The sequence below is a fragment of the Castor canadensis genome, chromosome 1 (genome assembly GCF_047511655.1).
Source record: "Castor canadensis chromosome 1, mCasCan1.hap1v2, whole genome shotgun sequence".
Classification (NCBI taxonomy): domain Eukaryota; kingdom Metazoa; phylum Chordata; class Mammalia; order Rodentia; family Castoridae; genus Castor; species Castor canadensis.
In genome coordinates this window covers 194,621,241-194,646,836 of record NC_133386.1, presented here as the reverse complement: position 1 = coordinate 194,646,836, position 25,596 = coordinate 194,621,241, and the positions used below count along the sequence as shown (strand labels likewise).

At 36.3% G+C, this 25,596-nt stretch overlaps 2 protein-coding genes across 2 annotated transcripts; both read left to right on the top strand.

Annotated features, from left to right (window-relative positions):
- Positions 1 to 7,389: 7,389 nt before the first annotated feature.
- Positions 7,390 to 8,349, top strand: LOC109679788 (olfactory receptor 10Q1-like). The gene has a single exon (XM_020154863.2). The coding sequence runs from the start codon at positions 7,390 to 7,392 to the stop codon at positions 8,347 to 8,349; it is 960 nt and encodes a 319-aa protein (XP_020010452.1).
- A 13,819-nt stretch (positions 8,350 to 22,168) lies between these two features.
- Positions 22,169 to 23,128, top strand: LOC109679786 (olfactory receptor 10Q1-like). The gene has a single exon (XM_020154862.1). The coding sequence runs from the start codon at positions 22,169 to 22,171 to the stop codon at positions 23,126 to 23,128; it is 960 nt and encodes a 319-aa protein (XP_020010451.1).
- The last annotated feature ends 2,468 nt before the right edge of the window (positions 23,129 to 25,596 follow it).

The window sequence follows — 25,596 nt, the reverse complement described above, 5'->3', positions numbered from 1 at the left end:
GAGAAAAGTTCCAGTCTATGTAGTGGTAAGGTAATTACAGTGTAATTGGGCTGCAGTAGACATTGAATATTGGCTTTGAAAGCGAGATTAAAGGACATGAGATTGAACTACAAATTCAACTTAGTTCAAATAAAATCAATTATGGTAGAGATAGAGAAGTGAAGCAGATAGACATTCTTGGCCTTGAGGTTCTTAAATAGCACGTTAATTGAAATGCTTAGCAAACTGGCATTTCCAGGAGTTCAGTGTTTTAAACATCAGCTCCTCAAAGCAGCAATGCACCAGAAATCAAGTGCATTCTTTGCATAGTGAATGGCAAGTTTGGAAGACTCTCAGAAAGCAGCTTTGGGGAGAGTGATAGAATATTGAGAATAATAAATGCAGCCTATGGAACTTTATGGGCAATTAGGTAAAAAAGCAATAAATTATCAATGTTTCACACCTTATAATAAGATGCTGCCAATAAGAATTTTAAAACTTTTTTATAACAAGTTCTTATGGACATGAAATACAGAGTTGGCCTGGAGCTCATTTACCTTAAGAACTTTTAGAGAAAATAAGCCTCTCATACACTGGCCAGATAAACATGTTGAAATGATTAGATATTCTGCTTGTGCTGATGCACAGAGCACTGCAATATGAGTAGACAAAGGAGTTGAATTTGAATGACAAAACCAATTGCTGAAGTTGAGAATCTCAACAAAAGGGAGTTTCAAAGAGATTATACCAGACAATCAGGTACATCTTAACTGATGAACCTATACCAATGATGGTATTTATTCCTACATTTCCATAAAGCTGGGGAAAACTATATTGCTACTGCACAATAATGTTAGCCTCATCAACTTCTATTTTGATCAAATCACATACTGCGAAGTGTAATCCCTTAGCTTGATCATTGTGTTTCATCTCACTATATTTCAAATGTTTTGCTATTCAGAAAAAAAGGCTAATGCATTATCCAAGTGTCAATATGTTGCACAACTGATACACTAAGAAAAGAATTCCCAAAGAGCTCCAGAAATGGTTTAAATGGAGCAAAATCATTTTTAAAAGACTTTGAAAGTGGCCACTGCAAAGGAAAACACTAATTTGTAAATACCAATTCTGATTCATGTGGACTTTTTAAGGCTATAGCTGTATTCTGAATATATGTGCTATATTTCCTTGCCAGTTTCTCTCAATGACTTGTTTGGCAGACATCAAGCTCACAATACCATGTCTTTCTTGATCTACTGATCACATATGTTTTGCACAAGATTTTGACTTTTCCCACTAGGTGCCATGTTGCTTCTTGGGTATTCATCTCTTAATAAGGAAGAAGTCTTTTTTTTAAGTTTTTCTGAGTCAAGTTCTACCATATCATAATTACAATTATTTTACTTGACTCTGTCTTCTGCTTTGTTTTATTCTTCTTCCTTTTTCTCTTTTATTCTTTTTCTCACTACTCAAGGTTTAGCAGAGCAACTACATGGCCAGAGAGGATGCAACTCATGAGAAACCTCACTCTCCATCCAGCCAAGAGAAGAACTAACAAGTAAGTATCCAAGAGAGTGCACCACATAAGAAAAGAAGCAGAAGGGCAGATGCATTTATTCGGCAGACTCCTATTAGCCTCAGTAACGTTATACATTTCAAACATTTAATGTTTCCTTAAATGTTTTCATTATAAATCTCCATATTCACATCACCAATCATACAATAGGGAACCAATTATGTCACATAACAGCGTCATTGTGAAAACTTAATGAGCAAGTAAGAACACGGACTGGGCTTCACACTCAGATCTAAGTGACTACAAAATCCACACAATGTATATGTGTGTGTATGTATATCCAACACTATATTATTCTTGGCTTCTAATATTTTGTTGAAATACCAAACAATTTAAGTCATTTTGTAACTGCAACATGTGTATGTTCATTGTAAAAAGTATAAATGCAGATAAGCATAAGCCATAAATAAAGATTAAAATCCTGCTAATCTAACAATACCCATTGTCAATATATTGAGGTATGTTCTTTTATTTTCATTAATCGATACAATTTTTTGGTGGTTCTTGGTGGGTTGAACACAGAGCCTCATACTTCCTAGGTAAGTGTTCTTCCCCTTGAGTCATTCTGCCAGCCCTTTTTGCATTGGCTATTTTTGAAATAGGATCTCATTTTATGCCCTAGCTGGACTGGACCAGAATCCTACTATCTGTGCCTATGGTATAACTGGGAAGACAGATTTGTGCCACCACACTCAGCCATTTGTTGTAATAGGTTTGGTGAACTTTTCTGCCCAAGCTGGCCTCAAATCATGATTCTCTTTATCTATGCTTCCTGAGTAGCTAGAATTACAGGCTTGAGCCACAGCACCTAGATAAATACTGTTTAAATGGAGTCATAATACAATTCTGTCTTACAATCTGCTTTTTCATGTGTCTTCTCAATCTTGCTAAATATTTTCTATGATGCCATTTTTTAAAGCTTTCACAGTGTTACATTATATGAGTAGGCCACAATTAATAAGCATTTTCCTATTGTTGATACTTAGGTTGATAAAATTATGCACCATTACAAAGCAAACTGACCAATATTCCTATCAACAATTTTATGCACATAGTTTATAAGAATAAATTCTTGAAAGCAATATTGCTGAATTGAACTGTATGCATTTCTTCAAGTCTTTCATTACACATTGTACTAAATTGCACTACACAAATTTTTATAGCAATTTATACTTCCACTAGGATGTTTGGGTAGTTACCTGTCCTTAAAACAGTAATAATACCAAGAATTATCTTTTTTCCACTACTGTCAGTTTTTAAACAGAAAGTGCTATCCCCTTTGTTTAAATATTTATTTTAATACTAATTAAATTGAGTTTTTATATATCTGTTTGCTTTTAAATGTTTCTTTTTTTTGAATTTTCATTATTTGTTTTCCTAATGATGAGGGTTTTTTGCTGCTTTTTGAAAGTTCATTTCTTATTCAACTTGCTTGATATGTTTTTCAACCACAGAATTTTTAGATTTTTATTCTGCCAAACTATCAATATTTTTATACACTTTGCTCTTTGATCACTTGATGATAAATGTTTACCTGCAGATCTGAAAAATCATCATGTTTACTCTTTTAGTTTTCTTTCACTTTTCAAAATATTTGAATATTAGGTCCCTGAGAAGTAAATTTTGATACCAATCATTAGTGAGATAACTACAAAAATGATGATCTTAGAGTCATAATGCCAAGTTAGAAAATTGATCGCTTATAATTGACTTGAGGTAGTAATTCTAGTTAATGTACATTGAATGTATGCTCTGTGCCAGGATGGTTCTAACTGTTCACAGAATAACTTGTTCAAGTCTCACAATGACCTGAAGAGGGAAGTACTTGTATTTTAAGTCCCATTTTACAGACAGCGAAACTGATAAACATAGTAGATGCAGACAATATAATAATTAAATTAGTGCCTGACTACTACATTTAAATTCCCATTGCAACACATGATAGTGTGAACTTAACTGCTTAGCCTCAATTTCTTCATTTGTAAAGCAAATATAAGAGCCCCTTAGTGAGGGCCATTGTGAAGTGAGTTGATGATTATACAGGGCATAGAATAATGTCTGACACAAAAAGTAAAACAGAGCAATGAGCTCTGTCATTCACTATTACAGAGTCAATAAGCAATGAAATTTTGAGTTTTTCCACCCAGGCACAGCTTTGCAAAGCTTAGTAGTTTTATTTAAATCTCCCTATGTGTTATTTTTTAGTTTTATTTCATTTTTAATTTACATACAATAATTTCACATGTTATGTGGCACAGAGTGATGTTTCACTATATATATGTTTGTTATTAAGTTTATTTGCTGGTGTTTTATATATTATTTATTCAGTCATTCATTTTGAATATCTAGGGGATAAGGATATTTTTGAAATGGCATTACTGATTTTAAAAAGAAAAAAGCCAGGTATGGTGGCACACACCTATAATTGCAGTATACTTGTGTACTTGGGTGGCTAAGGCAGAAAGACCATGAGTTCAAGGCCAGCATGGGCTACATAGGAAGACTAAGAGAGAGAAAGAAAGCACTGATGGCTCATACCTGTAATCCCATATACTCAGGAGGCGGTGATCAGGAGGATCCCTTGAAGCCAGCCAGAGAAAATAGTTAGCAAGATCCTATCTCAAAAAAAGAAAATCACAAAAAAGGGTGGATGGCTCAGGGTGTAGGCCCTAAGTTCAAACCTCAGTCTGGAGAAAGGGAGAGAGACAAAGAGAGAGACAGAGAGAGAGAGAGAGAGAGAGAGAGAAGGAGAAGAAGAAGGAAGGAGGGAAGGGAGGGAGGAAGGAAGAAAGGAAGGAAGGAAGGAAGTCCTGTTTTCCAAAGCATAAATTACATACTTACCATTTTAACTTAAATTTACAAATGGACATTTATTCAACCTTTAATTAATTTAATGCCAAGGGATTTACTTTGATTTTTTTTTATTTTACCTGCAGTCAATGCCTTTCTTGCATGCATAATGTATCAATTTAACATGGAGTGAAAAAATCTCACTCATATCAAATATAAAATTATACAAACTTTACTCATATTTCCCTCCTAGCCTTTTGTAGGGATCTGGTCACACTGTAATCCATAGTGAATTTTAGCAATTTATAACTATCAAGTATTCTCAAGCATTCAAGTTGTTAGTTTTATACTTTTGTACTCACAACATCTTAATAGATTTTGTAATGTTTAATAAAATTACATTATCACAAAAAAGGGATGCAGATTGTATAAACAGGGAAATCCAGCTGAATTGTGGGCATACAACCCAGGAATGTTTAGGTAAGGGAATGCTTAGCCACTCTGGAGAGCAAGCTGCAGGTCTCTGTGTTCAGTGTGTCCTGGGCAACGTGCAGTGTGCAGTGCAGAGCAGATGAGGAATGCTGGTTTATCTGGCACATTGGTTAAATGAGGATTAATTAAGTGACTCTCCACCACATTTCACTTGAGACTGATCACCCCAGTGAATATTTTATTGATCTTAATTTTTCATTTGATACTGCTGTATTTTAGTTAGACAAGAGTCTCTTTTTTCTGTATCTTTGCATTGGTTAGGTCATAAAACACAAAAAAGCTGTGCTATGCTGGCCATTCCATTTCACTAAATTTTCTGTTGATTAGATTTTTTTTCTTATTTGAATGTGATTTATTGTCTCTAACAGAACATAAGCCCCATTTAAACTTTATTTTGATTAGTAAAACGGTTGCTTTTCTGAGCTTATTTAAACTGTTTTATGTTGCATAATTACATTTTCTGCCTTTTGCTTGTGTATTCTATTTGTTTCTTAAAACCATCTGATTATTTAGAGAGAATATGCTGGTATAACTAAATAAATAGTATAACTATTTATGATTATTCATAATGTATTCCTTAGTCACTCTAAATGAAATATCTCTTGAATCTTACTTTACATTGATTGAGGACATTATTATAATTTTATTTCTCCTATTCCTCCATGTCAGTTTCCCAATTATATTAATTGTGGTTTTAAATATTCATGGTTATGTTACTCATGATTATTTTGCTTTTGCAGTTTATATTAGGTACACTTTCAAGAATTATTCTTTTTCACTTTCACATTATTTGCATTATCCATTTAATTCTAAATATACATCTTATTACATGATTACTCAAAGTCTATTATTTTACATTCTAACTTCCCAATCGAGAAGTTATATGTTCTGATTAATCACCCAGCAACTCAGTATCTTTCTTGTGGAGTTGTTTTTTTAATTGTACTTAGTTTATTTTCCCAGGTCCTTGTCAATCTGAGAAATTCTTTCTGTTGCTTTAGACACAAATCACTAGGGCCAGGTGTAGAATTCTTTAACAACTTTTTTCTTTAAACTCTTAGATATTGTTCTATTGTCTCTTAGATCTCTTTATTTAAAAAATAAAGTTAAAATTCAACCTAAAAGTTTGTAACTTATAGATAATTTATAGATATTTTTCTACCTCCAGATCCTTACAAAACTCTGCTCATTCTCCAGATGGTTCTAATGCATAATTTGATCTCGCTATTGCACTTTTAGGTTTGGTTTTTATTACTGTCACTTCTTATCTCGGGGAATTCCACTTTCATTTTAACCTGATTCTGTTCTGTTCCTTTTCATGAAAATCTGTCAGCATTCAGAAGTTTAGATTCTCAGTTGGAAATTTAGAGAAAAGTTTCAAATAAGGGAAAATATACGAAGAGTGTATGTCAGAAAGGATTGGAATAAAGATGTTTATTTATTTTTATATGGAGTCAAAACAATTGGATGCAAAGTAACAACTTGTAGTCTATCTATGACGTGGGGATTACTCCAAAGCAATAGAAAAAACAGAGCAGCAAGAAAAACCTTTGCAGACATAAAGGTGAAGCCAGGTACAATAAAGTACATACTTCTCATTACATATAGAAATTGAAACATTGTTAAATTAACTTGCAATGATAAAAGTCAAAAGAGTGTTAACATTTCAGATGCACAAAGACTAAGTCCTATATATGCTTCCCACAAGAACACTCTTAGGTTATTGGAATTGCTTTTTTTCCTTTCATTTATTTGAATTCGGGGTCTTCTGCATGCTAAGCAAGTCTGCACCACTTTAGCCATACCCTCAGCTCTTTTTGCTTGGTTATTTTGAAATAGGGTCTCACATTTATGCTGGCTGGCCTGGACAGCTGTTCTTTGACTTATGCTTCCCATGTGGCTGGGATAACAGGCTTGCCCCCACACCCAGCTGTTTTTAGTTAAAATGGAATCTCACAAGCTTTTTGTTGGAAGTGGTCTCCAATTGTGATCTTCAATCTTCACCTCCTGAGTAACTAGGATTGCAGGCATTAGTTTGTTATATTTCTTAATCTTGGTAGAGTTTCTTCCGATATATTTACTTTGGAAAATTTAATCAAGCTATATACTTCAGTTTGTTAGCTTCTCAATATGCATGTTATATTTTTTATAAGATCGTATACCAAAAAATGTAAACAATTAATCCATTTTTCTAATTATAAAAATATGACTACTATATCTATGTAGGTTTTTTCACATATAAGCCAAATGTTAACTCTTGTCAATTGGATTTAAAATACCAATTAAAAAAAAAAGTTTCACCAAGAGCATCTACATGTTTTGTCACAAGAACCTTGTCTTCAGGTGAGTATCTACCTGATTCATGTAGCTTTTCAGGGAAGAATATGCCAGATATTTAATTGTGAATTTAGGCCCAAGCACTACAGTTGGAAAATGAATACCAAATAGGTCATTCCAATCAAAACTTAACTTTGACAACCCTGCTCTTACACAGGCCATGAAGGATCTCAGTCAATGAGGGCTCACCCTTCCTGTTTCTTTTCACAGGAGACATGTTGGATTGGAACCCTATGCTCAACCAATCCCACCCCACTGTGTTTGTGTTCCGCATATTCACAGCTGTCCCTGAGTTCCAGGTGCTCCTCTTCCTCCTCTTCTTCCTCCTCTACTTGATGATCCTTTGTGGCAACACTGCCATCATCTGGGTGGTGTGCACACACCGCTCCCTCCGCACACCAATGTATTTCTTTCTGTCCCATCTGTCTTTCCTGGAAATCTGCTACACCTCTGTTGTGGTGCCCTTGATGCTTTCCAACATTTTGGGGACCCAGAAGCCCATTCCACTGGCAGGTTGTGGGGCTCAAATGTTCTTCTTTGTCACCCTTGGCAGCACTGACTGTTTTCTCTTGGCAGTCATGGCCTATGATCGATACGTGGCCATCTGCCACCCGCTGCACTACAGCCTCATCATGACCCAGAAGCTGTGTGTCCAGATGGTCGTGGGCTCCGTGGGGCTGGCCGTCTTCCTCTCCCTGCAGCTCACAGCCTTGATCTTCATGCTGCCCTTCTGTGGGCACCGCCAGGAAATCAACCACTTTCTGTGCGACGTGCCCCCAGTCCTGCGCCTGGCCTGTGCGGACATCCGTGTGCACCAGGCCATCCTCTATGTTGTGGGCATCCTGGTGCTGACCGTCCCCTTCCTGCTTATCTGTGTCTCCTACGTGTTCATTGCCTCCGCCATCCTGCGCATCAGTTCTGCAGAGGGTCGTCAAAGAGCCTTCTCCACCTGTTCTTCTCACCTCATCGTGGTCTTGCTCCAGTATGGCTGTTGCAGCCTGGTCTACTTGAGGCCCCGGTCTAGCACCTCGGAGGACGAGGACCGCCAAATCGCCCTGGTCTACACCTTTGTCACTCCCTTACTCAACCCTTTGATTTACACTCTTAGGAACAAGGATGTCAAAGGTGCTCTGAGGAATGCTATCATCAATAAAGCAGCCTCTGACACCCATTGAAGGCTTAACGGTGGGGAGCAAGGCCTTGGATGGTTGTTTGTCCATTAAGTCAATGAAGTGTGGGCAAAGAGGGTTTAAAAACATAATTTCCCAAACTTCCCATTTGATGTTTCTTTTTTCCCACATGTGCTTCATGCTCACCATCTACCTTCACCTTCTTGAAATGCTTTGAGTAAGTTTTAAAATTTGATCCAAACTTCCAATACAGGAACCACTTAGCTCTACCTTGAAGATTTTCAGCTCTCATGTGGCAGTTGCTCTGTTAGGCACCTCTCACACCTTTGTGAATAAAGGTTGGCACCTGTAGACCTTGAGCAGCCTCCTGAGGAGGCAGTGATACTAATTTATCCTGTGAATAAGGAAAATTTTAAAAGGTATATATTTACTCAATGAAATCCGTTTTCTTGTGCCCAGTACGAACATATGGTAAACAATAGCTTTTTAATACATTGATATCCGTCATTACATACATTCCAACCGATTGCCTTCATTTTCTTTCATTCTGCCATTCAGAGGAGGGAGTAGGAATTTGCTTCCATTGACTGAGCACCTGCCATGTGCCAGCGAGGCCGGTGCATCCAGAACTACCTGTGGTCGCTGCCCTCATCACCAGCATGAACCATCAGTGCTGCTGATTCTTACAAAGCGTTTACTCTCACTTTCCTCTCCGCCTCCCATGCTTTCGGGGTGACTGCTGCTGTGAGACTCAGCCAGCAGGTGGAGCTACTGTTCCTCCTCCCTTAGGACGTTCTGCTGCAAGACACATCTTCAGGTATCTGAGCCTCAGTTCCAGACAAACCATCAAGCAGAATCTCCTTCTTTCTGGTGTTCACACAGACGCTATGCTGCTGAGCCTTCTCATGTTCACAGCCAGGGGACACTTCCTACCAGGAATCACCTCCCCCAGCACAGCTAGGGAAAGTGCTGTGTCCAGCCCAAAAATCTAACTTTAGTTAACCACAAAGGGAACAGGTGGCAATATCTGCCCTGGGTATTAAAACTGGCCTTTAAAAATGACATAACCTTTCTGAACGCTGTATGAATCAGTACACCAAAGGTCTTGAAAAGTTTCTGTTCTTTGATTCCATAATTTACTGCTGTATTCTAAAAATAGCACCTCAGAAAATTAACAAAACAAAATGGAAAATACAAGGCTGTATCTTAAATGCATGAGGTGAAAACGGATTAAGAACTAATTTCCAACAATTTTGGATACATAAATACAGCAGGCTTAAAGCATATTTTAAATAGTATTTAATAATTACTGACAACTAGCCAGGCACCGGTGGCTCACGCCTGTTACCCTAGCTACTCAGGAGGCAGAGATCACGAGGATCACATTCAAAGCAGCCCAGGGAAATAGTTTGCAAGACCCTATCTTGAAAATACCAAACACAAAAAAGGGCTGGTGGAGTGGATCAAGGTGAAAGCCCTGAGTTCAAGTCCCAGGACCGCAAAATAATAATAATAATAATAATTAATAATTACCAGCAACTTTTGTCATTATACTTGTAAGTGACAAAATCAGGATTCAAATTTGTATTTCCAATAGAGCCCAATTTTGTTTGCTTTTTGGTATATTGAGGATGGAACCCAGGGCCTCAAACATGCTAGGCAAGTGCTCTACCACTGAGCACTTGAGCCTCAGCACTAGGAGCCCTATTTAAATACATATATATATATATTCACATGTAATGAAATTTTGTCACTTGCAGGTAAGTGTGGATGGAAATGGAGAACATCATCTTAGGTAAAATTAGCCAGGATCAGAAAGTCAAAGGCTGCATGTTTTCTCTCATATGTGGAATGTAGACCCAATACTTTCTTATTTTATTTTTTTTATTGTTGTGCTGGGTGGGGGTACATTGTGGCATTTATAAAAGTTCCTATAATATATCAACTATATCATACTTGAATTCATCCCTCCATCATTCTCCTTTATCTTTCTCTCTCCTCATTCCTGGAATAGTTTCAACAGGTCTCATTTTTCATTTACATATGTATGTATACAGTATTTGCACTATATTCACTCTCCCACACCCTTTCCCTACCTCCTCCCCCTCCCACTGGTACCACCCCCCCAACAGCACTTGTTCTGCCCTCCTGTTTACCAATTTGTAAATGAAAATAAATGATATTTTTATTTGTTTATGATAGCTATACAGGGAGTTTCCTTGTGACATTTTCATGTATATATGTATCATAACCTTAACTGGCTCATCTCCTCTATTTTTCTTCTTTGTACCTTAGTCCCCTTCTTATGGTGATAAAAGTTCTTTATTTGTTCTTGTATAGGAACTAGATCAACCATATTCACCTTCTTAACTTCCCTTTTTTATCCTCTCTCCCATTAGTGACCGCCCCTTAGCATGACCTGTTTTTCATACTATTGCTGTATTTGTATTGGGTCTATATTCCACATAGAAAGAAAACATGTGGCCTTTGGCCTTCTGAACTTGGCTAACTTCATTTAAGATGATGTTCTCCAGTTCCATACATTTACCTGCAAATGACAAAATTTCAGTCTTCTTTGTGGCTGAATAAAATTACATTGTGTATAAATACCACATTTTCTTAATCTATTCATCAGTAGTGGGGCATCTTGTCTATTTCCAAAGCTTAGCTTTGTGAATAATGCTGCAATAAACATGGGTGTGCACATGCCTTTATTGTAATCTGACTTGCATATCTTCAGGTATAACCCTAGGAGTGGTAATATTGGAATTATACAAGAATAAGCACAGAATTTTTAAACCTGTTGAAATCACCATAAGAAGGGGACTAAGGTAGAAAAGAGAAAAATAGATGGAATTAACCAATTAGGGTTATAATACATTTATACATGGAAATGTCACATTGAAACTCCCTGTATACTATCTGTAACAAACAAAAATGTCTTCTTTCAAATACAGAGAACAGGAAGGTAACACAGGTCCTATCTGAGGATTGGTACTAGTGGGAATGGGGAACACATTTGGAAAGGGTGTAAGAGAATGAATATGGTGGAAATATGTACTCATGTATGAAAATGGAAAAATGAGACCTGTTGAAACTGTTCCAGGAAAGGGGAAAGAGGTATAAAGGAGAATGGCAGAAGGGGTGAATTCAACTATGATATATTATAAGAACTCTAGTAATGTCACAATGTACCCCAGCACAACAATTAAAAAAAGAAACTTGAAAAAAGTAAAAAATAAATAAATAAAAATATTCACATATAATGACATAAAAATATAGCAAAAAGTTAACAGTTTTTTTTCTGTGATATGTATGACTATGGATTCTTAAATTTTTTCTTTATTTATTAGTACATTTTTCAAGTTTTCTTAAGATTGTGTTCTTATAATCAGATAAGTGAAAATTTCTAAAAAAAATAAAGTCGGAGGTTCATGTAGATTTATGTGGCTCATAAACTTCCCACCGTCACAGCTCCAACTCACTTTTTGTATTTTCTTCTAGTTTAGAACTTTGTCTTTTGGTTCCTTCTTTTTTCCCTTAGAACTTCTTTTCATGAAATTTAATTTTTTAAGATGATTTCACATGGGGCTAAAGAGAAGAACTAGAAGTGTTACTTACTCAGGGGACATTCACAGATTAAACAGCATATTAAAAATGCTTGCCTCCAAGTAAATGATGGAGGAGAATAAAACCCCCTGGGTGACAGGCCGAGTCACAGCAGAATGTAAGGAATCAATGATTTGTAGACCTTGTGTCAGGCATTGTCCTCAGTGCCAGCAAAAGAGAAGTTTGCAACTGTATTTCTGTGCCTCTTTCCATTCCTGATTGAATGTTCCAAGTCATACAAAAAAATTAACTTGGAAGAGGGTAAAACATTACTACACTGAAAAGAAGACCCTGAGGGCTTGTTGATCCTTTCAACTTGAATTAGGGTCCTCCATCTATCTTCCTGTACAAATTGAAGGGAAACACAGTGAATTCATCCTTTTCTTTTTCTATTTTTTCCTTTTTTCTTTAATTTACTTTTTAATTAATGTTAAAATTCATATATATTAATGTTGCACAACATGGTGTTTTGAAATAGCTATTCATTGTTCAATGGCCAAATCAACTACTTAACATATGAATTACTTCAGGTACTAGTTTTTGTTGAAAACACTTAAGATCTATTTTCTTTGCAATTTTTGAATATACAATATAGTGTTATTAACTGTAGTCACCATGATTTACAGAACACCTATAGAACTTATTGCTCCTGTCTAACTGAAATGTTGCATCCTTTGACCAACCTCTTCCCAATCCTGCTACATGACAGTCTCTGTAATCATTTTACTCACTATGAGTAAAGCGTTTATATGAATTTAATGGTTTTACACTCACATATGTGAGAGCCTGTGGTATTTTTCCTTCTGTGTCTTGCTTATTTCTTATAACATAATATTATCCAATTTCATTAATATGATTCCAAAAGGTAGTATTTACTTGTTTTTAAGGCTGAGTAGCATCCCACTGTGTATGTACGGCACATTTTATTTATTAGTTCATCTCTTTGTGGATGCTTAGGTTAATTTTGCATCTTGGCTATTGTGAATAATGGTCCAATGAACATGGGAAAGCTTCTCCTTAATGAAAAATTATTCTCTTCTTGTGAGAGTTCCATGGAAATTATTATTTTCTGCAATTGGGGCATTGGAATATCACCATATCATGAATCACATCATGGGGCAGAAATATATTGCCTGTGAGCAAACAATGGTCCCTTCATAACGAAGTAGCCTCTAGATAGCACAAATAGAAGACAGAATATGCAAAGCCACTTTAGCTTTCCTCCACTGCTTTCGAAATTCTATTTCTTTTCATTCACTCCCTTCATGCAACCTTTTGTGCATGTGAGCCTGTATTTAGTATAGCTTGCCTTACACAAAAATACTCACCCAGTATGTAATCTTACTCTACTTATGTCATCTCTCCTTGGTATTTTATTAAAATGTTTTTTATCAGACAATATAATTGATTCATTATATGTCCCTACTAGTAAACAATAACCACTGTGAAGACAGAGTACATGACATAAATGTCATTGGTTTGTGTGACAGTGAATGTACACATCTCTTCTGGCAGTTTAATGGGTGGATACCACCACAGGCCAGTCACAGTGGTGGGAATAGTGTTCCTATGTGAGAATTCCCTCTCAGCTTTTCTCAAAAAACATTGTTGTTCCAAAATCCAAATTCTGAGAAAAAGTGATTTAAAAATCAGGAAAATCAAAAATGTTTTAGAAGTTCCCTTCAAGAATTAAAGTGTAATAATCAATACAGAGGCATTTCTGACTCAGAGCAATCTGCTCACATTAAGGGCAAAGCAACAACAAGAAGTTAACTCATAAGTACAATGAGTAGTGGTCTAGCTGACCTTTGTGGAGCTGGTCAGCTCTGGGTTCTTCAACTGTATTCATGGAGTTACCTTAAGCTATATAACTTATGGGTGACTAGGAAGATTCACATATAGAACTGGTAAATGAAAATCCAAACATGGTCTCTCCACCTGGCCCTTGCTCACAACGTCCACCTGCTCTGTATCTCCCCACCTTTATTGACCATATCCACTCTGCTGGCCCCATCTGCCATTGGCACCTGTAAACTTGCACTTCTTGCTCACATCTTATATCTGCAAGTCAACTGTGAATTTCTGGAGGATAGAACCAGAATGCCAGCCCTCCTCATACTGCCGAGGCCAGAATAGGATACACACAGAAATCTCACTGATGTTTCATTATTAATCATTTGGCAAATCAAATGCAATCTGAAGCTGGCTTGGGAGATTTTTCAAAGTCCTCTTTAGATAGTCTTGTTAGAGCAGATAAAATAAATATTGTAATGTGGTTTATAGTTTAATGCAGTTGACAAGAGGATATTTCTAAAGAGCAAGTCATACACTCAAGAGTATTTCAACTTGGATTTTTTAATTCCAGTTGATTTCAATTATACCTGAGTGATACAGGCTGAGATAAGAAACAAGATAATTACTCTGGCAGTTCTTCTTGTTTGAAATAATGGAAGTTTACAAATTGGTAAACTTTATTGAAAATTATTGGTTCATATATGTTTCTTTAAAATATGTATGTTTCACTGGGCATGGTGGTACACATCTGCAATCCCAGCTACTGGAGAAGTAGAGATAGGGAGGATCATAGTTCTAGGTAGACCAGGCAAGAAGTTAGTGAGACCCCATCTCAATCAAAAAGTTGGGTGCAATGTATCATGTCTATAACCCCAGCTATATGGAAGCCATAAGTACAAAGATCACAATCTACGGCAAGCCCTGGGCAAAAACACTAGCCCCTACCTGAAAAATAACTAAAAAATAAAAGTACCGGGGACATGGCTTAAGCTTTAGTTTGGTACCACGAAAGAAAGAGAGAGAGAGAGGAGAGAGAGACACACACACATGGAGGGAGGAAGGGAGGGAGAAAGAAAGACAGAGAGAAAGAGAGGGAGTGGAGAGAGAGAAAGAAAGGAAGGAGAGAGAGGGAGATAGAAAGGAAAGAAGAAAGAAAGAAAGAAAGAAAGAAGGAAGGAAGGAAGGAAAGAAAGAAAGACAAGAGAGGAGGGGAAGAATGAAAGAAAGGAAAGAGGGAGAGAGAGAAAAGGGGAGGGAAGGAGGGAGGGAAGAAGGGAAAGAAAAGAAAAAACATTAATGTATCATTCAAGTGTGAATGTATCGCAACTGATATATTTAGAAAATAACTCCAAAGTAGCTCCAGAAATGGTTTGAATGAGGCAAAATCACTACAGTCAATCAAAAGCCTTGGAAAGTGACCATTGTAAAGAAAACCACTCCAGAGTACATTGTAAGTATATATGGGAATGTCACAATGAAATCCCCTGTACAGCTATTATATATTAGCAAAAACATTTCTAAAAAGATTGCCACACTTACATTTTTCCATCTTGAGTAATAAAGATAAAAGAACAGTAATAAACACTGTTCAATTTTTTTTCATTTTAATACATGCAAAAAAAGAAAAGCACAATTTGTAACTATATTCTGATTTATGTGGGATTTTTCTATCTTAAATATATGTACTATTTCTCCCTGCTAGTCAACCTCAATGACTTGTCTCATCAGACATCAGGCTCCCAATACCACAGAATCAATTTTTTGTCAAGGGATATTGTTATGTGGCCAGGCTGGCCTCAAACTAATGATTTTCCTACTTCAGCTTCCCAAATGCAGGGATTATAAGTACATGCCACCTAGCCAGGCTAAGTACACAGAACCACTTTAAAAAGCTTTCCCAAGTCAAGTTCTATCTTGTTTGGTTTTGATGCTATATAACTACAATTATTTTACTGGAATCACCCTTCTATTTTGTGTTATTCTTTTTCCCTTTCTTTTATACTTTTTTTCTTATTATTCAATATTTAGGGAGGAAACTGCATGGTATGGGAAGATGCAGCCCTGGAGAAACCTCATTCTCCACTCCAGAAAAATAATAACTAAAGTTCAAATATCCAAGAGGTACATAATGGTGAGAGAGAAGCAGAAGGGTCAGTGCATTCACTCGACAGACCCCTGTTAGCTTCAGTAACATTACATATTTCAAACATTTAATCTTTATAAATTTTTACAAACCTCTACATTCACCTCACCAATCACACACTGGAACCAAGCAATATCATATAACATGAATAGTGTGAAAAGTGAAGTCACAAGTGAGGAACCTGAGGTTCAGAACGTATCTAACTGACTTAACAATCCTTGTCTTCAAAACTCAACTGTCCCCCCTTTCTAATCCTTTGCTGTTTGGTATAAAGAATAAAGGAAGATTTTTAAGTCATTCTATGGCACAGGCCATAAACAGAAAGATCTGCAACCCCATCTACCCAGCAATGTCAACTGTTAATACCTTCAGGTAAATTCCTTATTTTTATGGATATAATTGTTTTAATGAGGTTCTAATATAATGCTGTCTTGCAATCTACTTTTTCAAGGGTCTCTCAATCTTGTTAAATATTTTCTTACAATGTAAATTTTTAATTATTCACAGCATTGCATCCCATGAATAGGCCACAGTGAATAAGCATTATTCTACTGCAGGTATGTAGGTGACAATTTTGCATCATCATGATGCAAACTGTGACAAACACCCCTGTGAACAATTTAATTCACATAGTGAGTTTATAAAAATAAACTCCTGAAAGCAATATTGCTGAAATGAACTGTATGCATTTCTTCAAGTCTTTCATTACTCATTACGAAATTGCACTACACAAGTATTTTCTGCAATTTATACTTCCACTAGGATATTTGGGAATGTACCCATCCTTGCAACAGTAACAACACCAAGAATTAGGTTTTTTCCATTACCATCAGTTTGTAAAGAGTAAGTACTATCCCACTTTGTGTAGTTTTATATTCACTTGATTACTAATAAAATTTGTAAATATTTGTTTGCTTTTGCATATTTCTTTTTTGAATTTTCATTATTTTTTTTCCAATGGAAGACTTATTTTCTGCTAAATTTTAGAAGTTTATTTGCTATTCAATTTGCTTATCATATTTTTCACCCATAGAATTTTTAGATTTCTATCATTTCAAAATATAAATGTTTTTATGGACTCTACCCTTTGATAACTTGGTGACAAGTGTTTCTACATCCTGAGGTCTAAAAATTTTTTTCGTCTGTATTACCTTTTAATTTTCTTTCACTTTTCAAAATGTTTAATATTAAGTCCCTGAGAAATAAATTCAAGTGTAAGCATTAGAGAATTGTCATAAATGATCACTCCATCATCCTAATGCCATGTTAGGAAATTGATCCTTTGGAATTGACTTGAAATTAGTAATGGTAGTTGAGGTCCATTGAATGTGTTCTCTGTGCCAGGACTGTTCTGAGTACTTTCACAGAATAACTCATTCAAATCTCACAACAAACTGAAGAAGAAAGTGCTTGTACTTCCTGTTCCATTTTACAGATAATATAACTGATGCACATAATAGAAACCACATAGTAAATTTAGGACAGAAGTCTCTAGCACTAGTCCTATCTACATTTAAATTCCCATTGCAACACATGCTAGTGTGATCTTGCACATATTACTTAACTTCTCTGAGCCTCAATTTTCTCGTCTGTAAAATATATATAAGAGCCCCTTACAGAGGGCCATTATGAAGTTAGTTAATAAATGTGCAGTGCATAGGATAATGTCTGGCACCAAACATGGACTAGAAATGAGCTATTATTAGTGATCCTCTTTGTTCTATTGTGCCTGGTATCTGATGCTCTATGAATCCCATCTTGATTGATGATACAATATATTTTAAGCATTTAATTATTTGTGATATTTCTCAGATATCTCTTGTAATATCAGCTTTGCTCCCTGCAGCTCCCATTTTTCTTAATATTCTTTCATCTTTTCACTGACAGCTCTTCTAGGAATTTTGATAGCAATTGCATAGAATTCATACATTATTCAGTTAACAATAAAGTACTGATTTTTTTCCTTCCAGGAACACAAGTACAAAGCTTAGTAATTTTATTCAAAGAGCCTTACTTATTTTTTAAATTTTAGTTTAAACTGACATGTACCAATTGTCCATGTTTATGCAATACAGGGTGATGTTTCCAATACATTTATATTTTATTTAAGTTTATCCACTGACATGTTATTATTCATTCTTCTTTTCATTTTGTCTGCTTTTAGGCAAAGGACTTATTCTAACTGTATCCCTGATTTAATAAGAAAAAGTTAAAAAAAAAAAGAAAATCCCTTGATCCAAAGCCTAACAATTTTACCTTAACTTAAATCATACAAACGGCATTTATTCATCAACCTTAGACTGGGATTTACTTTGATTTTATGTTATCTGAAATCTAAGCCTTTTGTGCATGCATCCTGTATCAATTTGATATGGAGTGAAAAATCATATTCTTGGCAGATATGATTATAAAGCTACAAAAACTTTTCCCACTTTCTCTCCTGGCCTTGTGTAGCAGTCTGGTCACACTGTAATCCACAACAATTTTTAACAACTTTCAATTATCAAGTATTTCTCAAGCATTCAGTTGTTAATTTTCATTAAATACATTTGTATCACAACATCTTACTAGATTTTGTAATAATAAGATTACATTATTACAAAAAAAGAATGCAGATGATATAACGAGACCTGAGAGAAATCCAGCAGAGTTACGGGCATATAACACAAGAGTGTGTATGATGCAGGAACACCCAGTCATGCTGGAGAGAACGCTACAGGTCTCTGTGCTCAGTGTGTCCTGGGCAAGATGCTGGCAGTGTGCTGTCCATGCATGGCAGATGAGGAAGGCTGGTTGACCTGACACATTGGTTAAGTGAAGATCAGCAAAGAGGCTCTCTACCACATTTCATTTGGACTGATCACCCCAATAAGATTCTTACTGATTCTAGTTTTTTCAATTGATTCTACTATGTTTTCAGTTAGACAAGTATTCTGTATCTTTTATCCAGCTCATTGCATTGGTTAGAACATAAAACATATGCTAAACAAAAGCTATGCTAACCAGTGCATGTCACTACATTTGTCTTCAGTAGGAATGTTTTTTTCTGACGTGAATGTTTTATCTTTAGCAGAACATAAGCTGCATTTAAATTTGTTTTTATCAGTGAAGTAGCTATTTTTCTCAGCTTATTTTAACCTATTTTGTTCTTGCATGCTTGCTCACATTTTCTTTTATTTTCAGTCTTTTGGTCTCGGTATTCTATTTTTTGGGGGGACATAGTTGGGACTAGGGTTTGAACTCAGGGCTTTGTGCTTGCACAACAGGAGCTCTACCACTTGGGCCTCACCTCCTGTCCATTTTGTTCTCTTTACTTTGGAGATGGGGTCTCATGAACTATTTTCATGGTCTGGCTTCAAACTGAGATCCTCACAATCTCAGTGTCCCAAGTACCTAGGTCTGTGGGCATGAGCCACCAGCACTAACAATTTTGGAAAAGTCATCTGACTATTTAGAATGAAGATGCTCGGTTTTACAGTATTTAAAGTTACTCTGAAATATGTTTGGGTAGATATTTCTTTACTTGGCCATTCTAAAGAAAATATCTCTTGAATCTTTTTATAGAGATTGAGGACATTGGCATACTTTTCATTTCTCCTATCCCCCACTGTCAGTTTCCCAATTATACAAATTGTGATTTTAAATATGCATAATTATTTTATTTTTTTTTTTGAAATTTACATTATTACAAGAATTATTCTTGGTGATTCTTTTTTATTAGGAAAAGTTTTAATTAAGATATATTAATTATGGGGGGAGCGGAGATTCATAGTGACAGTTCCAATTAGGCTTATGTTGTACTTTGGTCAGATCACCCATCCTTTCTCCCCAACAACCCTTTCCCCACCCCACTTTAAAGCAATCACCAGAGATTTCTTTGTTCTATTTCATATAAGTACATGAAGTCCATCTACCATACACCCTCACCTTCATCTCTTTCATTCACCCTTCTCCCTCCCACTAGTGCCCCTCCACACACACTATACCTATTTTTCTGATCAAGCACCCAACAACCCAGGGTCTTGTGAAGGGATTGTTTTATTTATATTTATGATATTATATATTTCCTAAGCCCTCATCAATCACAGAAAACCTTTCTGCTGCTTTAGAACACAAATCACTAAGGCCAGGTATAGAATTTTTTAACAACAATTTCTTTTTCTTTAAGCTATCCAATATTGTTCTATTGTTTCTGTTAGGTTTTTCCTATTAAAAATAAACCTGTAATCCAACCTGAAAGTGCTTAATTTATATATTTCCATTCTCAGATCCTTATAAAACTCTTGGTAGTTCTAATGTATAATTTAATCCTGCTACTGAATTTTTAGTATCCTTACTGCCACTTCTTTTTTTTCTTTTATTATTCATATGTGCATACAAGGCTTGGGTCATTTCTCCCCCCTGCCCCCACCCCCTCCCTTACCACCCACTCCGCCCCCTCCCTCTCCCGCCTACCCCCTCAATACCCAGCAGAAACTATTTTGCCCTTATTTCTAATTTTGTTGTAGAGAGAGTATAAGCAATAATAGGAAGGAACAAGGGTTTTTGTTGGTTGAGATAAGGACAGCTATACAGGGCATTGACTCACATTGATTTCCTGTGCGTGGGTGTTACCTTCTAGGTTAATTCTTTTTGATCTAACCTTTTCTCTAGTTCCTGGTCCCCTTTTCCTATTGGCCTCAGTTGTTTTTAAGGTATCTGCTTTAGTTTCTCTGTGTTAAGGGCAGCAAATGCTAGCTAGTTTTTTAGGTGTCTTACCTATCCTCACCCCTCCCTTGTGTGCTCTCGCTTTTATCATGTGCTCAAAGTCCAATCCCCTTGTTGTGTTTGCCCTTGATCTAATGTCCACATATGAGGGAGAACATACGATTTTTGGTCTTTTGGGCCAGGCTAACCTCACTCAGAATGATGTTCTCCAATTCCATCCATTTACCAGCGAATGATAACATTTCGTTCTTCTTCATGGCTGCATAAAATTCCATTGTGTATAGATACCACATTTTCTTAATCCATTCATCAGTGCTGGGGCATTTTGGCTGTTTCCATAACTTGGCTATTGTGAATAGTGCTGTAATAAACGGGTGTGCAGGTGCCTCTGGAGTAACCTGTGTCACAGTCTTTTGGGTATATCCCCAAGAGTGGTATTGCTGGATCAAATGGTAGATCAATGTCTAGCTTCTTATTTTGGGGAGCTACACTTTAATTCTAACCTGACTGTTCAATTCTCTTTCATGCTAATCTGACCAAGTACAAAAGTCTGGGTTCCTACTTGGAAATTTAGATAAAATTTTCAAATAAGAAGAAATACATTAAGAATACATATCAGTGGTGGTGGAGTGGCTCAAGTGCTAGAAACTTGCCTAGCAAGCATGAAGCCTTGAGTTCAAACCCCAGTACCACCAAAAAAAAGAAAAACCCTAGTTCCACCAAAAAAAAAGAAAAAGAAAAGAATACATACCCAAAAGGATTAGAATAAAAAAATGTTACATCAGTTTTATATAGAGTCAAAACAATTGGATATAAAGTGAATACCTCATGAATAAATTATAGTATAGCGATAAAGTGGGGTATTACAGAACAAAGGAAACAAAGTATTTCTTTCCACACAAAGCAGCAAGAATAACCTTTGTAGACATGATGTTGAAGCAAGGGACGATACAATACATACCTTAATATTTCATATGCACATTGCAATATTGTTAAACTAACTTTCAGTGATAAAAGTCAAATGTATGGCTAGTTTCATGAGGGATAAAGACTGAGAAGAGATACGAAGTACAATTTTACATTATTGTGATTACTCTATTTCTTAGCCTTGATAGTGGTAATACTTGTGTATTTATTGCACAATAATATAAACAAATCAAGGTGAATACTTAGGATCTGTGAACTCTTCTGCATGTATGCTACATTTCAATAAAAACACTTAACAAAAAACATAAACAATTCACCAATTTATTTAATGTAGGAATAGGTACCATTATTTGTAAGTTTTCTTTACATGAAAGCAAAGTGCTACCTCTTGTCCATTGGATTTAAGACACCAAAATGAAAAAAAGACATTTCACCAACAGCATCTACATGTTTTGTCACAAGAACCTTGTCTTCAGGTGAGTATCCACCCCATTCATGAACTTTTCAGGGAAGAATATGCCAGATATTTAATTGTGAATTTAGGCCCAAGCACTACAGTTGGAAAATGAATACCAAATAGGTCATTCCAATCAAAACTTAACTTTGACAACCCTGCTCTTACACAGGCCATGAAGGATCTCAGTCAATGAGGGCTCACCCTTCCTGTTTCTTTTCACAGGAGACATGTTGGATTGGAACCCTATGCTCAACCAATCCCACCCCACTGTGTTTGTGTTCTGTGTGTTCACAGCTGTCCCTGAGTTCCAGGTGCTCCTCTTCCTCCTCTTCTTCCTCCTCTACCTGATGATCCTTTGTGGCAACACTGCCATCATCTGGGTGGTGTGCACACACCGCTCCCTCCGCACACCAATGTATTTCTTTCTGTCCCATCTGTCTTTCCTGGAAATCTGCTACACCTCTGTTGTGGTGCCCTTGATGCTTTCCAACATTTTGGGGACCCAGAAGCCCATTCCACTGGCAGGTTGTGGGGCTCAAATGTTCTTCTTTGTCACCCTTGGCAGCACTGACTGTTTTCTCTTGGCAGTCATGGCCTATGATCGATACGTGGCCATCTGCCACCCGCTGCACTACAGCCTCATCATGACCCAGAAGCTGTGTGTCCAGATGGTCGTGGGCTCCGTGGGGCTGGCCGTCTTCCTCTCCCTGCAGCTCACAGCCTTGATCTTCATGCTGCCCTTCTGTGGGCACCGCCAGGAAATCAACCACTTTCTGTGCGACGTGCCCCCAGTCCTGCGCCTGGCCTGTGCGGACATCCGTGTGCACCAGGCCATCCTCTATGTTGTGGGCATCCTGGTGCTGACCGTCCCCTTCCTGCTTATCTGTGTCTCCTACGTGTTCATTGCCTCCGCCATCCTGCGCATCAGTTCTGCAGAGGGTCGTCAAAGAGCCTTCTCCACCTGTTCTTCTCACCTCATCGTGGTCTTGCTCCAGTATGGCTGTTGCAGCCTGGTCTACTTGAGGCCCCGGTCTAGCACCTCGGAGGACGAGGACCGCCAAATCGCCCTGGTCTACACCTTTGTCACTCCCTTACTCAACCCTTTGATTTACACTCTTAGGAACAAGGATGTCAAAGGTGCTCTGAGGAATGCTATCATCAATAAAGCAGCCTCTGACACCCATTGAAGGCTTAACGGTGGGGAGCAAGGCCTTGGATGGTTGGTTGACAGCAAAATTACTGTTTATTGAAAAAAAGAAAGAAGAAGAAGAAGCTGAAGGGATTTCTCTATTAAACCTTAAAGAAATAATATGAACAAGTGAAAACTTAAAGTAACAGAAGAAAGAAAATTAATGAAACAAACTATAGAAAAGGGATAAAGGATAGAGAAACTCAACAAAAATCCAAAGACAATTGTGTACTTTCCTGTACCTGGCGTCAACTTCATGTCTGAAAAGGTTATTTTTGCTGCTTTGTGTGACACTACTCTGTCATTCCATTGCTTTATAGTACCTTACTTTATAATGATACTAAAAATTGTTCATGAAGTGGTCACTTTACATTCAGTTGTTTTGACTCCATATAAAGCTAGGCAAACATTTTTATTCAGTCCTTTGTGACACTCTTCATCTTCTTCTTTGAAATTTTTCTCCAAATTTCCAATCAGAAACCTAAACTTTTGAACTCATAAATTATTAAAAGATTTGAAATAATCTCTTTGATGATGGGATTTCCAGGAAATCATTTTTTCTAAAGGTGAGAATGTAGAAAAAAGCTAGCACTGTCTCTTGAAATGCACTGAATACTGATCTAGTGGTCATTATTATGCATGATTCACTCTTCTAACAGTGAGTCAAAGGTTCAATATATTGGTGCAAGTAAACCCAAAGCTCAATTATTTCATTTATTCATTTAACAGATAGTGATTGTGAATCAATTTCTGTGAAACAGACGTCTATTTAGGTACCCACAACTATGTTTGAACAAAGTGGGTAAGGTCACTTCTCTTGTGGAGTTTACATTCCATTTGGGAAAGATAAATCAGAAACAAGAGACAAATAAATAGTAGGTAAAGGTTAGTAAGAACTATGAAGAATATAGGTTGAAAAGACAGTTTAGGTTATGAATGAAGATGACTACTTTATAAATGTGAACAAGGAAAGACTTCATGAAAGGGTAACATTTGAGCAAATACCTGAATGGAGTAAGAACATTTCTCAAACGGAACAAGAGTATAATTGGAGTTGTAAGGAAATCAGTAAAAAAGAAGAGGAGTAAACAACTGTGAAAGTGACAAGAATGTAACTCAGGTAAAGAAAAATAGTGAAAGATCAACATTAACAATACCAAAACATTTGCTGAAAAGAAGGTGTTCATTATTGCTTTCTCAGTATAATTTATAAGCAGTTTGCATGTTTGTAGTAATATGTAACTATAAAAATTATTTATTTTGTACTATACTTTATCATTTAAAAAATTAAAATAAGAACATTCTCATTGCATGAAATTTTTAATCAGATATTATAAATTAATATAAGATCCCAGACTTATAATAGGAGGGGGAAGAGCAAAGGGAGATGGTTATGGGGTGTGAATATGATTGAAGTACTCTATATATGTGTATGAAAATAGAATAATAAAATCCCATCAAGGAGCTTGTCACGTCAAGCACACAATTTTTGCCTAGAATTGATGTCTCACAAAATGGCAAGTGACACATCAAATGGGAACTATTTAATAAAGCACAAAAGAAATTAAATATTAAACCAATTGTTTCATATTTATATTTTAATTACTTCATACATACGAATTAAACAAAAATTTCCGTGTAGTATATACACAAGACATTATTTGTTAGCAGTAAGCATGAGTTGCAGTTGATATGCTAGTGTAATGCAGCGTATCCATGCTTTTAATTTTGATCCTCAGCCAGCTCAATAATACACAAACCTAAGCATTGAATGTGGCTCCATGTGTAATTTCTCAGCAGTCTACAAAGGAGGATTTAACATCCTTGACTGTGCATGTGTAAGGTGCTCATTATGGTACTTGCGAAGTAGTGTAACATAACATTAATATTTGCTTCCAAATTTATGATGAAATTTCTCCTGTTGGAAGTTTTCACAATTGTTTTTCTGGTTATTTAGTTTCAAAATTGTTCTCAATTGATAGAAAATTTTCAAAATAGTTCACAGAGAGATTGACATATCACATCTTGCAGTATCACTAGTGTCCCTCAAAAGAGTCATGTGTTGACTTCTGAAATCTTTTAATATCTCTCCATCTTGCACAGAAGGACTATACAGATATGGCTGGCAAGGTGAAGGATTTTAAGAATGAAATGTAGTGAAGATTATCCATACATGCCCTAAAGGCAATCCCATGTGTCCTTATAAAAGGGAAATAGGAAGATATAACCAGACACAAAAGAGCAGTAACTTCACAAATATAACCAGATACGAAACCTTTAATTAATAGCATATTTAATTTATTTTATGATTCACTAAGTGGTACCCATCTGATTAGAGTAATCCTCTCAGGATAGCAAGTAAAAGGCAATGAGCATAGTTGGAGTTGTGAAGAAATTGCTAGAAGACCAGTGACTATGGAGTGAAGTAAAAGGCAATAGGGAGTATAAATCATCTAATGTCTAATG

Excerpts from the sequence above, each read along its gene's own strand:
- LOC109679788 (XM_020154863.2), top strand. The coding sequence starts at position 7,390 with ATGTTGGATTGGAACCCTATGCTCAACCAATCCCACCCCACTGTGTTT.
- LOC109679786 (XM_020154862.1), top strand. The coding sequence starts at position 22,169 with ATGTTGGATTGGAACCCTATGCTCAACCAATCCCACCCCACTGTGTTT.